This window comes from Hyperolius riggenbachi, chromosome 7 (assembly GCF_040937935.1).
Source record: "Hyperolius riggenbachi isolate aHypRig1 chromosome 7, aHypRig1.pri, whole genome shotgun sequence".
NCBI lineage: Eukaryota > Metazoa > Chordata > Amphibia > Anura > Hyperoliidae > Hyperolius > Hyperolius riggenbachi.
The window spans coordinates 35301260-35317640 of NC_090652.1; the positions used below are offsets into that span (position 1 = coordinate 35301260).

The 16381-nt window shown below is 47.6% G+C and overlaps 1 protein-coding gene across 2 annotated transcripts in view; it reads right to left on the bottom strand.

Annotated features, from left to right (window-relative positions):
* Positions 1-16381, bottom strand: part of LOC137524245 (uncharacterized) — a 33830-nt gene that overhangs the window by 1709 nt on the left and 15740 nt on the right. Inside the window, exons 3-8 of one of the 2 annotated variants that reach the window (XM_068243877.1) lie at positions 15557-15646; positions 12973-13052; positions 7671-7786; positions 4857-4954; positions 3337-3405; positions 589-647 (exon numbers count right to left, since the gene is read on the bottom strand). In XM_068243877.1, coding sequence (XP_068099978.1) covers positions 589-647; positions 3337-3405; positions 4857-4954; positions 7671-7786; positions 12973-13052; positions 15557-15646 — 512 coding nt within the window. The remainder of the gene's footprint in view (positions 1-588; positions 648-3336; positions 3406-4856; positions 4955-7670; positions 7787-12972; positions 13053-15556; positions 15647-16381) is intronic. The other variant, XM_068243878.1, reaches the window with a different exon arrangement.

Genomic DNA, 16381 nt, shown 5'->3' on the forward strand with positions numbered 1-16381 from the left:
TGCTGGGTAGACCTATACTTAAAGTGAACCTTAAGTGTCCCAAAAAAAATGAGTTTTACTCACCTGGGGCTTACCTCAGCCCCCTGCAGCTGATCGGTGCCCACGACGAGTCGCTCTGATGCTCCGGGTCCCGCTGGCGGCCACTTCCGGTTTCGCCGTCAGGACCCGTCAGGCTGGGGAACGTGGCTGATACTACGCGTTCCCAGCCAAAATAGCACCCCTATGCGGCCATATGTCCGCATACGGGTGCCTATGCGGACATATGGCCGCATAGGGGTGCTATTTTGGCTGGGAACGCGTAGTATCAGCCGCGTTCCCCAGCCTGACGGGTCCTGACGGCGAAACCGGAAGTGGCCGCCAGTGGGACCCGGAGCATCAGAGCGACTCGTCGTGGGCACCGATCAGCTGCAGGGGGCTGAGGTAAGCCCCAGGTGAGTAAAACTCATTTTTTTTGGGACACTTAAGGTTCACTTTAAGTCAATAAAAATTTCCAGGTTTAAAGGGTCAAATATTGGAGTTGACTCATACATGAGGTCGAGTTATATTCAAATATATACAGTATATAATTGGAATAGAGCTTTAAATTACCTTTTTACAAGCCAGGAGAGAAAGTTTCCTGGTGCGTCTCTTTCACTTAATGGTGCACTCTGAAATGAAACAAGCAAAAATCACATGACACATGTATAATTCTCACATAGGTGTAAAGAGAGCCTCCAAATCTGCTGACATAAGTGGGGGGTATTTATGGGGGCACAGCTATGGGTGTTCAGCTTGGATTATTTTTTTTCAGTCCTGTCCATTTCGCACTGTCAGTAACATTTACACTTTAAATAAAGAAATTTTTTTGTTTAACAGGGAGGATTTCTGCTCCCAAAACTACATTTTCAGTAACTACTTTTAGGTACATAAACGAACATTTGAAAACATTTCCATGTGTTCTCTATGTGTAAAAATGTTTATTTCCATGCAGAGAGCAGCACAGGCTTGCTAATTTCTGGCTCATCGGCAAATGTAATTATTGCCAGCCAGGAGGAGATACTCTCTGCCTGTGTCTTCGCTCTACTCCCTCCTCCTTCCCTCTTCTGAACAGACACATCATCCTGGCAACAGCTGAGTTATTTCAGCTGAAAGGAGGGGGCAGAGTGAAGACACCCACAGAGAGTGTCTCCTCAGCTAAAAGGAGAGGGCAGAGTGAAGACACCCACAGAGAGTGTCTCCTCAGCTGAAAGGAGGGGGCAGAGTGAAGACACCGACAGAGAGTGTCTCCTGGACGGCAATGATTACATTTGCTAATTAGCCAGAGATAAGCAAGCTTCAACTGCTCTCTGCAATGGAAGTAAATGTTTGTACACTTGGAATAATTGGGAAAGTGTTGAAATGTTCTTTTATGGAACTAAGAGTAGTCACTGAAATGTTAGTTTCGGGAGTATAACACTTTAAGTTGACCCCCTGCATTGGAAATTGTGAAGACTGTACAATACACGAGTGTTGATGGGAGATGCATTTGAATGTGAGATCTAAAAGAAGACAGGTAGTGTAGCCTGTGGTGTGACAGGTAACTACACCACCTCCCAATAAAATACCCTGCACTGATCTGCATGAAGGCAGCTGCTCCAGCTTCACCCAGCAAATGCCCATGCCCTGGTTCAGGCTTGTGGTTTTTTTTTTTTGTTATAGCGTACAGCTGCCTGTTCTGTCCAGGCTCTTCCCCATCTCATCAACACTCAATGGAGGTAGTAAAGGAAGGAGCTGGGAGAGATCGCCAGCCATTCCTTCCCTGTGAACACAGCTAACGCCTCCCACACATCGATGGAGAAGGTGGGTGTGGTCAGGTGATGCCTCTGTGCTGAGGGAAAAACTCCCATATCTTGTGACTGACCTTTGCAAAAGGAATTTCTCTGGAACAGCTGCATCAAATATGAAAACCATGTGATTAATGAAATAATGCTTTGTTTACCTTTGCTAACAAAGAAAAATCTGGGTGAAGTAGGGTTTTAAAACGCAAATTCAGCATTTTAACATTGAATTGTTAATCTTCTTCTATAAAGGGTACTTATCCGTTAGCCGGGCGCATCCGGCAGGTGGCGCTGTTGTAGCGAATTTGGATGCGCTGTTGTATCTAATTTGTATCTAATTCCATTCATAGTTACTGAACGTAGTACTGTGTGAATGGAAGCGCCGCAGGTGGCGCTAATTACATTGTTGATACGTAACGATACAGTGTGTTAATGGCAAGGAATATACATTGTATTTGAAGTGGCCGGAATGAAAATGAAGGCGGCGGCAATGTAACACATGAAGCCGCCGCCGCCTTCGTCTGTTCTCCCCCTTTGCCCTCTCGCTTCTATACAACACTGCCAGCTGGGGGGGACACGCGTGTCCCCCCACAGTCGTTCGTCGCAAGGAAACAAGCAGGCTTCCCTGCCGCGACGAACGACTCTGGGGGGACACGCATGTCCCCGCAGGCTGGCAGCATTGTATACAAGCGAGAGGGCAAAGGGGGAGAACAGACGAAGGCGGCGGCGGCTTCATGTGTTACATTGCCGCCGCCTTCATTTTCATTCCGGCCACTTCAAATACAATGTATATTCCTTGCCATTAACACACTGTATCGTGCGTATCAACAATGTAATTCGCGCCACCTGCGGCGCTTCCATTCACACAGTACTACGTTCAGTAACTATGAATGGAATTAGATACAAATTAGATACAACAGCGCATCCAAATTCGCTACAACAGCGCCACCTGCCGGATGCGCCCGGCTAACGGATAAGTACCCTATAAAGTCCTAACAACCTGTCAAGTCTTTACCTCCAAAATCCTTTCCCAAACCCTTTATCTGCTGGCTTATGAAACATAACACCCCCCCCCCCCTTAGCAAAAAAAAAAAAAAAAAGGCCATCGTACTTTCTCTATCTCAAGTATGGGGCTCAGGTGGGATTTGGAAGGACCTTAATAGGAGACCCCCAGATGCAGTGGCGGCGTGCGTTAGCTGGTTTAGGCCTGCTCTTTGCAGGTGTAAGATAATGCTCATGTCTGCTGGGAAACAACGCTTCACTCAAGCAAGTTCTTTTCCGCCCGGAGGGGTCCTAAATTCAATAGGATAAGGTGATGCTCCCATCGCCTAAATTAAGAGTTCAGCAATAGGAGATGGCCCTCAATGTTATTTTGAGTATATTGATTCTATTTGCTAATATACATAGTAGTGCTGGTGAGCAGGATTTATTGCATTGTCATTGCTCACAGGTGAGCAAACACTGTCCTCATATGAAGGCTATCAATATATCCAGTGTAATTGAACACACATTTATACAGCTCAAAGGTCACACCCTTTACCTGCTTTTCCACGAGAAACTCCTTCACAAGAGGTAGTGTGTGTTTGGAGAAAATGTAGAAACACGGGCACTAAAAAAAAAAAAAGTTAGCTTTGTGAAGAAGTAAACAATTCCTTTAGTTCAGTTCTGTACATTGCAGAAATTAAAGTAAGACAGAAAACTACATCAACGCAGAGTTGGTAGACAGGGCAGATGGATTATAATATATAGCATGTCCTCTTTTAACCAATTAAGGACCACGGGCTTAACCCCCCCCCCCCTAGTGACCAGGCCATTTTTTTTACTAATTAGGCCACTGCAGCTTCAAGGCCTCGCTGCAGGGCTGCACAACTCAGCACAGATTCCCAGACCCCAAACCCCCCTCCGTTGGTGGGCTTTGGTTGCATCCTCAATGTTTATTTTTATATATTTATTCCTTTATTTTTTAAATAAATGTAGCTATTTTATTTACCCTTCCTCCCCCGACCAGCTAATTAGTGTGATCGGTTGTCATAGACTTCAGCCGGATCGCTGTCTTGCCGCCCAGGGGGACAGCCGTGTCACAGAATGCTCACAGCAACAATACAAGGGCAGCCTGTTTCCTCCAAACATGATGCCTGGCATTCACACCGATCTTTGTCTCATCAGATCAGAGAATTTTGTTTCTTATGGTCTGAGAGTCCTTCAGGCGCCTTTTGGCAAACTCCAGGCGGGTTGCCATGTGCCTTTTACTAAGGAGTGGTTTCCGTCTTGCCACTCTACCATACAGGCCTGATTGGTCAATTGCTGCAAAGATGTTTGTCGTTCTGGAAGGTTCTCCTCTCTCCACAGAAGCCCTCTAGAGCTCTGACAGAGTGGGTTCTTTGTCACTTCCCTGACTAAGGGACCCCTACCCTTCTCCCGGACCCTTCTCCCCGATCACTCAGTTTAGATGGCAGGCCAGCTCTAGGAAGAGTCCTGGTGGTTTTGAACTTCTTCCACTTATGAATGATGGAGGCCACTGTGCTCACTGGGGCCTTCAAAGCAGCAGGACTTTTTCTGTAACCTTCCCCAGATTTTTGCCTTGAGACAATCTTGTCTCAGAAGTTTACAGACAATTCCTTTGACTTCATGCTTGGTTTGGGCTCTGACATGAACTGTCAACTGTGGGACCTTTTATAGACAGGTGTGTGCCTTTTCCAATCAACTGAATTTACCATGGGTGGCTTCCAATTAAGCTGCAGAAACAACTCAAGGATGATTGTGGAAACAGGATGCACCTGAGCTCATGTTTGAGCTTCATGGCAAAGGCTGTGAATACTTGCACGTGCACACGCTTTATCAATTTTCTTTTTTATTTTTAATAAATTTGCCAAAACCTCAAGTAAACTTTTTCTTTCACATTGTCATTATGGGGTTCTGTGTGTAGAATTCTGAGGAAAATAATTTTAAATAAATGTAATCCATTCTGGAATAAGGCTGCAACATAACAAAATGTGGAAAAGGGATGCACTGTAAATACTTTCCGGGTTGCCCTATATCTGCACTGTAAGGACATCTTACCGCTTGTCGTGAAGCTGTATCTTTGGGTGAAGGCTTTTCCAGTAAGGCCGTGATCTTCTGGTGGTCGTCTGTTTCCAGTATACCATACTTCTCTGTCTCTGGATGAGAAAACAATAGCAGGTTTATTACTGTTATCATTAATGTTATATACTTGTAACGATCGGTGAAGCACAGAGAGGATCTGATTACCAGTGATCTGCAGAATCACTGGGAATACAGATGTATACCAGATTATACGTGATCTGCAGTATCACTGATAATCCGATATACTAGCTAACCTCTGTTCACCTGAGTAGAGTGTAATGTTTGGTGTAACAGTAACACTTTGAGGACTAGGCCTCAGTGCAGCAAGGAGTACTGCACAGATTCCTTCCGCAGACCTGAACTCTCCAAGACGGGAGGAGTCAGACTGACAGTAGGAAGGATAGTCTGAAAGTGACCCTCAGGAGGAAGGGTCGCTAACAGAGCGAGGAACCGCCTCTAACGGTAAGGTCGGTTCTCGAGGTCGGACAAGCCAGGTAGTACACACACGGACAGATAAAGTACAAGATCAGGAGGCAAAGGCGGAGTCAAAGTACAGGCAGGGTTCAGCAACGGGGTATCAGATATATCGGGGTACAAAATCAGGAGGCAGAAGCAGAGTCAAGGAACGAGCCGGGGTTCGGCAACAGAGTATCAGAAATATCGAAGTACAAGATCAGAGTTCAGGAGGATAGTCAAGGCAGGCAAAAGTCATAACAGATAATCACAATCAAACTAGTACTTTAGCTATCAACAGAATCTAGCTAAGTGTAGGATTACAGCTCCAGCTGGTCCCGGCACACTTGCGGATCTGACTACGGATCTGGGTGCTTCCACATATGTGATCGCACGCCAGACAAAGAGCAAGTGAACAACCAGCAGTATATATACTCTAGGACCTTTCCAGGACCTCCCTAATTGCTGGTCAAATGGGAGCAGTGGAATTTGTCAGCTGACCCAGCTGGTCAGCCGACTCCCTTCTAACTGCTATTTAAACTCTGCCTCTGTGCTCGCGCGCGTGTAAGTCTGAATCTTGGTGGACTATCAGTCCCAGCCACACCAGTACTGTCATGCAATGTATCTAGTGCGGGGGCCGCCTCTGATGCGGATTCCGCCGTTACCAATGCGGATTCCGCCGCTCTGCCTAAGCGGCATGCGGCGTTTTTTCCGCGTTGTGACGCCATGCTGGACGCGGAAACAGCCGCCTCGCCTTGAGAGACAGCGGCTTTTCCGCGTTTCATCACAATACTAAAAAGTTATACAGCACTGTACATGGAATAAAATAAGGCTTGCTAGGTAATGAACAATAAATAGTCATATGAAAGATTAACGTGAACCTACAAAGTGAAAAAAGTAAAAGGAAGATACTAACCTCAGTATAGAGAAGCCTGTGGATAGTCTAGACGCAGTGTTCCCCAACCCTGTCCTCAAGGCCCACCAACAGTGCATGTTTTGTGGGAATCCACAGAAGTTTTCTGCAAAACATGCACTGTTGGTGGGCCTTGAGGACAGGGTTGGGGAACCTCTGGTCTAGAGGCTTCCCCCATCCTCCTCAAGTTCACCATTCTAGCACTGGGACTCCCTAAGCATAACCGACAAGGGTTAGTTGGATATGCTCTCGAGGCTGCGCTCCCATCCGTGTAGGAGTACGACTGTACTGCGGATGCACGAGTACAGTCCGCGCCTGCGTAGTAGCACAAAGCCGCCATGCACAAGCAGCTTCATGCTACTGCGCAAGTGCAAACAATACTGTTGCCTCCGCAGTGCAGCTGCGCTTGTACACAGGTGTGAACATGGCCATTAAGATAAAGAGGGTCCCGGCCAGCAGCAGAGGGGCGAGGAGGATCGGGAAACCTCTGGAGCATTCAAACGCTTCCCTCTACTGAGGTAATTGCTTTTTTGTTTATTATTATTAACATTTGTTGGATTTATATAGTGTCAATATAATAAGCAGCGCTGGACAATAAATAAGGACAATGATAACGGGTGAAAGACAACACAATGCAGTTGTTTCTTTTGGGGACTTCAGCTTTGCTTTAGGCCCCTTGCACACTGGCATTGTGAACATGCGTTGCATTACCCTTTCTTACCGCTGCAAGTGCAGTGTGAGTCAATGGAACCTTGCAGAGTTGGTGCAGTGCAATGCGCCGGAAGCATCCAATCTGACGCAAAGGCTGTAACACGTTATCACAAGAGCAGAGCTTACCGCACGGATAATGCATTAATGCAAGTTAATGGGCGATGCAGGCAATGTGCACGACTGGAGCGTGCACATTGCCCAGCGATCACAGACCTCTTGTCCTGCACAGCTCCCCATAGCGATGGTTTCTGCTGATGACACGATCAGCAGAAGCCAACACTAGAGGAGCAGTGCGGAAGAGATGAGGTCTGTGATCGCCGAGGGAACCGTGGATTAGGTGAGAGATGCTCCCGACACAGCTAATTGTGCACAGAGGAGCAGGAGACCTAGGGGGTGGGGGGGCAGAGACACGGGAGCGGACACACGGGAACACAGAGACACACGGGGGAACAATGCAGGGAGTCCCCATCGTCAAGGGTTAGTATCTGCTGGTGTTCATAAGTCAGGACTTTTTCATCCCATTTTTTGGGGAGGAAAAATGCATCTTATACGGCGCAAATATGGTATATCCACATCAGGATATGAATCAGGGACGCCAGTGCTGCGACATGTCAGTGCTGACCACGCTGCCACTGCTTCATCATCATGCAGACTTCAAGCACATGATACACAGGGACCATTCATCATAGATTGTAAAGGAAAAAAAGATTTACCTTCCTCTTTGCAGGTGTATGATAATACCAAGTTCACTTGGCTGTTGCTCTCATAAAGTGTTTCAAATCTTCCTATAATATCTTGCAAATGGAAATCCTCATAGAATAAGGTATCCCTAAAAAATAAACATGGAAAAACATTCTTCTATTTATCATCCTTTTTACTTCATGTGGTTTAGTAAAGAGCATATAGTGAAGTACTGTATATACTTGCATATAAGCCGACCCGCGTATAAGCCGAGGTACCCACTTTCCCCTCAGAAACCAGGAAAAAGTGATTGACCCGCGTATAAGCCCCCCAATATAGCCCCTTCCACAGTAGCCAGATGTTCCCCCAGTACAAGTCAGCCCCCCTCCCCATAGCCAGATGTGCCCCAGGATCATACAGCTGTGTATCAAGAAGCCACTAGATGGCGTCATAGATATGAGACACTGCGATTTCCACACAGGAAGAATCCCCGATCATTGCACCACTGACACGTTGCTTGCACGCTGCGCTCCACAAGCCAGGGGACACAGTTTGTCTTGAGCAGCACACTCTGCACACCATGATGCAGGGGATGGGGGGCATGGACACAGCAGGGAGCCAGCTGGCAAGAGCAGGATCACTAGTGCACAATACTTACACTCCTCTGCCAGTAACAAAACCTGCTCCACCTTCCATTTTGCTCCACTGGCTTGCATATAAGCCGAGGGGGTAACTTTTCAACACATTTTTTTATGCTGAAAAATTAGGCTTATATGCGAGTATATACAGTATGTAGGGATAACTGTATTTAGATGCATAACCACAGTTACCTGTTTGTCCCCAGAAGTCCATCAAAGAACAAAATTGCTAACATAAATGGATGCAGAGATGTGTCGGCTGCAGCTGCTCCAACCCACACTGAAGTCGTGAAAAACAGTGATGTTGTATTCTGTCAGGAGGTAGACAAGTGGGCGGGACTTCTGATAGTCAGGGAGGGTCTGTCAACTTAACAGTCGTATATCACCACTGAGCTGTCCCTAACCAAACGGAAACTTCCGCCTAACTCCTTTAAAGAAAACCTGAACTGAAAATTAAAAGTCAAAATAAACATACACAGGTCATAATTACCTCCTGCATAGTCTACTAATCAATCTCTTTCTCCTCTCCTGTGTCCTGTTTGTTCACTGTGATCAATGGAATTCTCCGTTCTCCATTTTGAAAATGGCCATTACCCCATAACAGCTTCCTGGTCGGCACACTGTTAAAGAGAGTCTGAAGCGAGAATAAATCTCGCTTCAGACCTCATAAATAGCAGGGGCATGTGTGCCCCTGCTAAAACGCCGCTATAGCGCAGCTTAACGGGGTTCCCTTCACCCCCAAATCCCCCTCGATACACACGGGGAGCGCTTCCTGGTTGGGGCAGGGCTAACCGCCGCAGCCCTGCCCCAGGCGCGTCTGTCAGCGCGTATCTCCGCCTCTCCCCCGCCCCTCTCAGTCTTCCTTCACTGAGAGGGGCGGGGGAGAGGCGGCGATGCGCCGCTGACAGACGCGACTGGAGGCAGGGCTGCAGCCGTTACCCCTGCCTCCAGGAAGCGATAAATCACGACCAAATCTGCGACCAAGTGTCGCAGTGGTCGCTTTGGGGGTGAAGGGACCCCGTTAAGCCGCGCTATAGCGGCGGTTTAGCAGGGGCACACGTGCCCCTGCTATTTATGAGCTCTGAAGCAAGATTTATTCTCGCTTCAGAGTCTCTTTAAACTTTAACATCGCCCACTTGAGCCATAGGGAAACATGGACATTACCTGGCACATCAGTTGTCCTCTCAGCTATAACTGACAGCAACTGATATATTTCAGTTATGACAAAATGTTGTCAGAACTGGAAGGGATTGTTGTCAGAAGAAAATGGTGAGCATCTGAGAGGAACTGATGGCAAGGCAACAATGAAATGTTCATTTGAAGTTACCTCATGTGTTTATTTTAAATTATTTTATTCAGTTCAGGTTCCCTTTAAGCCTACTACACACACCTGACGTAAGTCGGCTGAGGCAGCGAACAACGACCACCTCAGCCGACTATCAGGTGTGTGTAAGGCACCTGATGACCCCCAACCCGTGAGCTATCCACCAAATGGAACTACTCAACCTCAGCGACACCTGCCAGCTGATCCCCGCCTGCAACCTCTGAGGGTTGAACAGACACTACTGCTTATGCACAAAAGTACAGTTCGAAGCAGAATAGAAAACATTATTAGTCAAAACAATTGTATTTGAGAACAGACAAGCTGGACACGGTGAAAACAGACATAGGTGAACAGGCCCAAAAGTTTACCTGGAACAAACCTCAAGTCACAAGTTACATACTTGCCTAAGGAGAGGGGCCTCTGGATCCTGTAGAGCAGGGGTCCCCAACCTTTTTGAGCCCGAGGCCCACTATCCCGACCAAAATTTTCTCCGGGGCCCCCCGGGGGGGGGGGGGGGGGGGGGGGGGGGAGTGGGCGTGGCTAGTGTCGGCGGCAGCAGCCCCCCCCCCCCCCTTTTTTCCCAGATTCCACAGTATAGCAAGTACAGTTACCACAGTATAACAAGTACAGTTACCCCAGTATAGCAAGTACAGTTACCACAGTATAGCAAGTACAGTTAGCCTAGTATAGCAAGTAAAGTTACCACACTATAGCAAGTACAGTTAGCCTAGTATAGCAAGTATAGCTACCCCAGTATAGCCAGTAGTTACCCCAGTATAGCAAGTACAGTTAGCCTAGTATAGCAAGTATAGTTACCCCAGTATAGCAAGTACAGTTAGCCTAGTATAGCAAGTATAGCTACCCCAGTATAGCAAGTACAGTTACCACAGTATAGCAAGTACAGTTAGCCTAGTATAGCAAGTATAGTTACCCCAGTATAGCTAGTACAGTTACCACAGTATAGCAAGTACAGTCAGCCCAGTATAGCAAGTACAGTTAGCCCAGTATAGCAAGTATAGTTAGCCCAGTATAGCCAGTAGTTACCCCAGTATATGTGTGTGATCCTTACTAAGTAAGTAAGGCTTACTTGATGTCAGGCTCGTGCAGGCTCTGAGTGGGCTCTCAGCGGCAGGCTCACAGCGGCAGGCTCTGTCTGACCTCCTCTCTCTAATGGCGCCCAGACGCTGCACTCGTATACACTGCGACTGTGTCGCAGTGATGAAATACATGCAGCCATTCATTGATTGGCCTTGGGGCGGGACGGGAGGCTGAAGGGGGAATGATGATTGGGGCACTGATGGAGGAGGCGGGACTGGCACCTCCGATATGCTGCTATTGGCCGCCGCTTCAGAAGGGGGTGATTGGCCACATGGAGGCATGACAGGCCTCCGAGAGGAATCCCCACTGATGCAGGAGGCGGGACGGGCGCCTCCGATAATAGCGTCGTCGCCGCCAGGGGGTGATTGGCCACACATAGTGAGGGGGCGGGACTTGAAACGCATTACGCGTACGCCCACGCCCACTGCTTCGGTCGCACAGAGTGAGGGGGGCGGGCCTGGAGACTGGAGACGTATGATGCGCCCGCCCTCCTGCCGCGGCTGCCCTTAGAATTAGAAGTGAAATGTTAATCTGCGTGAAAGTGAGTCTGAAGCCGCGGCCCACCATGAAATGTCCTGCGGACCACTAGTGGGCCGCGGCCCACAGGTTGGGGACCCCTGCGTGTAGAGGCTTCCTCTGATCACCATTGCCGAACATGAACCCCGCAAAGGAATCTGGTAAGCATAGCTTTCAACTGTCCCTCTTTCGAAGGGACAGTACCTCTTTTGTAGCCCTGTCCCTCTTTCCTCCTCATTTGTCCCTCTTTCAGGACTTTGTCCCTCTTTCTATGTAAATAAATATATTTCTCTACTAAAAAAATTGTTTGATTGACTCTAAACTTTATTCCCATCCATTAATTTGATATATTACTAATTTTAAACTATTACTATGAAGGAAAATGAACCAGGATAGAAAGGACCAGTGTGGTTTGAATTCTAAATCAACATATTTTTCTTATGAAATCGTTATGTTATGCGTGACCAGGGGGTGTGACGGGGCGTGATTAGGGGTGTGGCTTAAGTGTCCCTCTTTTTTATCTCAAAAAGTTGGGAGGTATGGGGACAAGTTCTTTTTGGATTCCAAGCCTGCAACTGCTTTCCTCTTCAAGCACGAGCGCAGCCGTACGTCACCTGTGCAAACATGGCAACCTGTGCAGTAAGTCGGAGCCCCTCATGCACAAGTGCCTTTGTGCTACTGCCCAGACGTGGCCGCGCTCGTGCATAAAGAGAAGTGCGGTCACGATGTGCAGGAGAGGCCCAGACAGCGGTGGGTAACAGCGTGGGAAGCAGCTGCAGGATCCAGAGTCTTCCCTCTCCTCAGGTAAGTAACTGATTTTTGACCCAAGGTTCACGTCCGGTTCTCTTTAAAGTGGACCTGAACTCTTGCACAGGACACAAGGAAAACAGGGAGAAATGCACCGTGTGTTTTTTAGACAGAAGCCTGTCTAATTCCCCCTCATCTATAAGTAATCACAAGTGTAATTTGATCTCTCAGCTGTGTCAGCACACACATTCGGCAGACACAGCTAATATGTAAACACAAAATGTTAACCATTTCTCTGCTTCCATGAACGTAGAAAGTAGAAAGCTGTAGCACAGGCGCAGTTTGTGCTCTCCGCTCGGAGATAGGCGGAAATAGTTGATCGCTGTTGGTCCGCTCTACTGCGCAGGCGAAAGTCGTTTGCGTAATAGAGCGTACCCGACGGAGATCGGCTATTTCCGCCTATCTCCAAGCTGAGAGCCGCAACAGCGCCACCCGCTGGAGCCAGGAAAGGTAAATATATCAAGCCTTGTCAGGCTTGTCGAGGGAGGATTGCGGGACGCTTCGGGGGAGCCAGCTCTGGATTGCCTGCAACTACAGGGGAGGGGGAAGCCTCATTGGGACCCTGAGGTTTCCCCCTCCCGAGGTAAGTACTCCCCAGGGGACTTTTTTTTTTGTTACAGAGTCTCTTTAAGGTTATTATGATGTTGCTTATCTTTTAGAGCAGAGAGAAGTTCTGAGTTCAGATCCGCTTTTGAAGACAATATACAGCATTAGCCAGGCAACCTCAACAACTAACATGTGCTTTATTGGCTGGAGTAAGTAAATGATCTGTATGTGTCTCCATATTCATTCCTCATGTGAGTGGAGGAAGGTGCTTGTATTAGCAATGAAATGTATTCTAGATTAGACTACACAAAGGAAACAATGGAGTTTCTCTGTGGGTACACCATGACCTGGATATGGAAGCAGCTTTTATAGAGTGGATCACAGCACAGTAACAGTCACACTTACCCCCCAATCACTATGACATGATCCTCTGTTCTAAAACGGTCAATGGCAAGCTGGAGACAAGAGACAGCGCCCAGACGCTCCTAGAAAGAAAAGGCCAACAGTTACACACAGCTAAGGATGCTCTGTCTGCCATCATAGCTCAGTTAAAGGTAATGCTTTAAAGAGGAACCTTAACCAAGGATTGAACTTCATCCCAATCAGTAGCTGATACCCCTTTTCCCAGGAGAAATTGTTCCCTTTTCTCAAAAAGATCATCAAGGAAGGGGGGGGGGGGGGGGTGAGCTATGTTGCTAATTTTGTGGTGAAACCCCTCCAACAGTGTGATGTCAAAACCATGGCCATTCCGGTCTGTGACTGACACACACACACACACACACACACACACACACACAGACACACACACACACACACACACACACACACACACACAGAGACACACACACACACACACACACACACACACACCATTCTTATTTTAACTATATTATACTTGGGTCATAGTTTCAGGGATCTGTAACCCACTCTTGTGAGTATAGCTGAGTATACTTACAACTTCCCATTTATTAACGATACTACACCATTGGGCTCCTGGTCTCTCTGTTTATACTGGGCGCAACTATACCTGGCTACCTATACTGGGCGAAACTATACCTGGTTACCTATACTGGGGGCAACTATACCTGGCTAACCTATACTGGGGGCAACTATACCTGGCTAACCTATACTGGGGGCAACTATACCTGGCTAAACCTATACTGGGTGCAACTATACCTGGCTAACCTATACTGGGGGTAACTATACCTGGCTACCTATACTGGGGGAACCTACTTGGCTAACCTATACTGGGGGCAACTATACCTGGCTACCTATACTGGGGGAACCTACCTGGCTAACCTATGCTGGGGGCAACTATACCTGGCTAACCTATACTGGGGGTAACTATACCTGGCTACCTATACTGGGGGAACCTACCTGGCTAACCTATGCTGGGGGCAACTATACCTGGCTAACCTATACTGGGGGCAACTATACCTGGCTAACCTATACCGGGCAAACCTATACCTGGCTACCTATACCGGGGGCAACTATACCTGGCTAACCTATACTGGGGGCAACTATACCTGGCTACCTATACTGGGAGCAACTATACCTGGCTACCTATACTGGGGGCAACTATACCTGGCTAACCTATACTGGGCAAACCTATACCTGGCTACCTATACCGGGGCAACTATACCTGGCTAACCTATACTGGGGGCAACTATACCTGGCTACCTATACTGGGGGCAACTATACCTGGCTAACCTATACTGGGCGCAACTATACCTGGCTACCTATACTGGGGGAACCTACTTGGCTAACCTATACTGGGGGTAACTATACCTGGCTACCTATATTAGGGGAACCTACCTGGCTAACCTATACTGGAGGCAACTATACCTGGCTACCTATACTGGGGGAACCTACCTGGCTAACCTATGCTGGGGGCAACTATACCTGGCTAACCTATACTGGGAGTAACTATACCTGGCTACCTATACTAGGGGAACCTATCTGGCTAACCTATGCTGGGGGCAACTATACCTGGCTAACCTATACTGGGGGTAACTATACCTGGCTACCTATACTGGGGGAACCTACCTGGCTAACCTATGCTGGGGGCAACTATACCTGGCTAACCTATACTGGGGGTAACTATACCTGGCTACCTATACTAGGGGAACCTACCTGGCTAACCTATGTTGGGGGCAACTATACCTGGCTAACCTATACTGGGGGTAACTATACCTGGCTACCTATACTGGGGGAACCTACCTGGCTAACCTATGCTGGGGGCAACTATACCTGGCTAACCTATACTGGGGGTAACTATACCTGGCTACCTATACTGGGGGAACCTACCTGGCTAACCTATGCTGGGGGCAACTATACCTGGCTAACCTATACTGGGGGCAACTATACCTGGCTAACCTATACTGGGCAAACCTATAACTGGCTACCTATACCGGGGGCAACAATACCTGGCTAACCTATACTGGGGGCAACTATACCTGGCTACCTATACTGGGAGCAACTATACCTGGCTACCTATACCGGGAGCAACTATACCACATGCGATTTTGATTGCGCAATGATTGGCCAATTTTACCACCTCCACGTAGTATGAGAGCCTACTAACAAAATCTGTTCATAGTATTCAAAATCTGTTGGCCCCCATACTACATGGAGTTGGTGAAATTGGCCAATCAAAATTGGATGTGTGTACCAGGCTTTATATTATTATTATTATTATTTAGTATTTATATAGAAGTGTCATCTTCCGCAGTGCTGTACAGATTATATTGTCTTGTTTCTTAACTGTCCCTCAGAAGAGCTCACAATCTACCGTAATCCCCACCATAGTCACGTGTCTATGTATGTACTGTGTAGTGTAGTGTATGTATCGTGGTCTAGTGCCAATTTAGAGGGAAGCCAATTAACTTATCTGTATGTTTATGTGATGAGGGAGGAAACTGGAGTGCCCAGAGAAAACCCACGTAGACACGGGGAGAACATACAAACTCTGAGCAGTGCCACAACGTACCTCATTAGTGGATGTCCCGTCATTAATAACTTGTACACCAGGATAATTCTCTGACCACTCCTTGAATTTACCGTAGTAAAAATCATTGGTCTAGAAAAATAATAACAAAAAAAAAATGTATGTACCGTGATCAAAGGCAACACAAAATATCTGGACAGTTTTGAGAATTTTCTTTATTATTTCCTTTCATAATAATGTTAGTACCGACACTATGATTAGTAGCCGAATGACGGCTCTCCCTCCCGCCGCTAAAATCCCCGGCGATGCTAAATACTATTCCCCTATTAGTTGTAGCAGCTCGGAGGGAGGTGTCATTTGGGGTCTGGCAATCCCCCGAGCGCCGAATTGCTCTTGTGCGGGGTGCGCTGCATAGCACTAGGGCTATAGTGGTGCCCAGCTTCGGTGCTTGGCACTGAGCGCCGAAATGATCTGCTTCGAAAGATGTAGTGTTCACAAGAGGGAGAGGTAAAGGGGAGGGGTAGTAATAATAATTTTAACATTAGTACAGCGCTTTTCTCCTGTTGGGCTTAAAGTGCTTGCAAGGCAGCCACTAAGGGCACACTCATAAGATAGTAGCAATGTTAAGGTGGCCATACACTGGTCGATTTGTCATCAGATCGACCAGCAGATAGATCCCTCTCTGATCGAATCTGATTCACCATCTGAGGAGCTGCCACTGCCCCCCCCCCCCCCCCCGCATACATTACCTGATCCGGCCGGCGCAAGTCCCCCGGTCTCCGCTGTCTTCTTCTCCGCTCCGGGCTCCGAGTCCGACAGGCTTCACTTCCTGTCCAGGGAAGTTTAAACAGTAGAGGGCGCTCTACT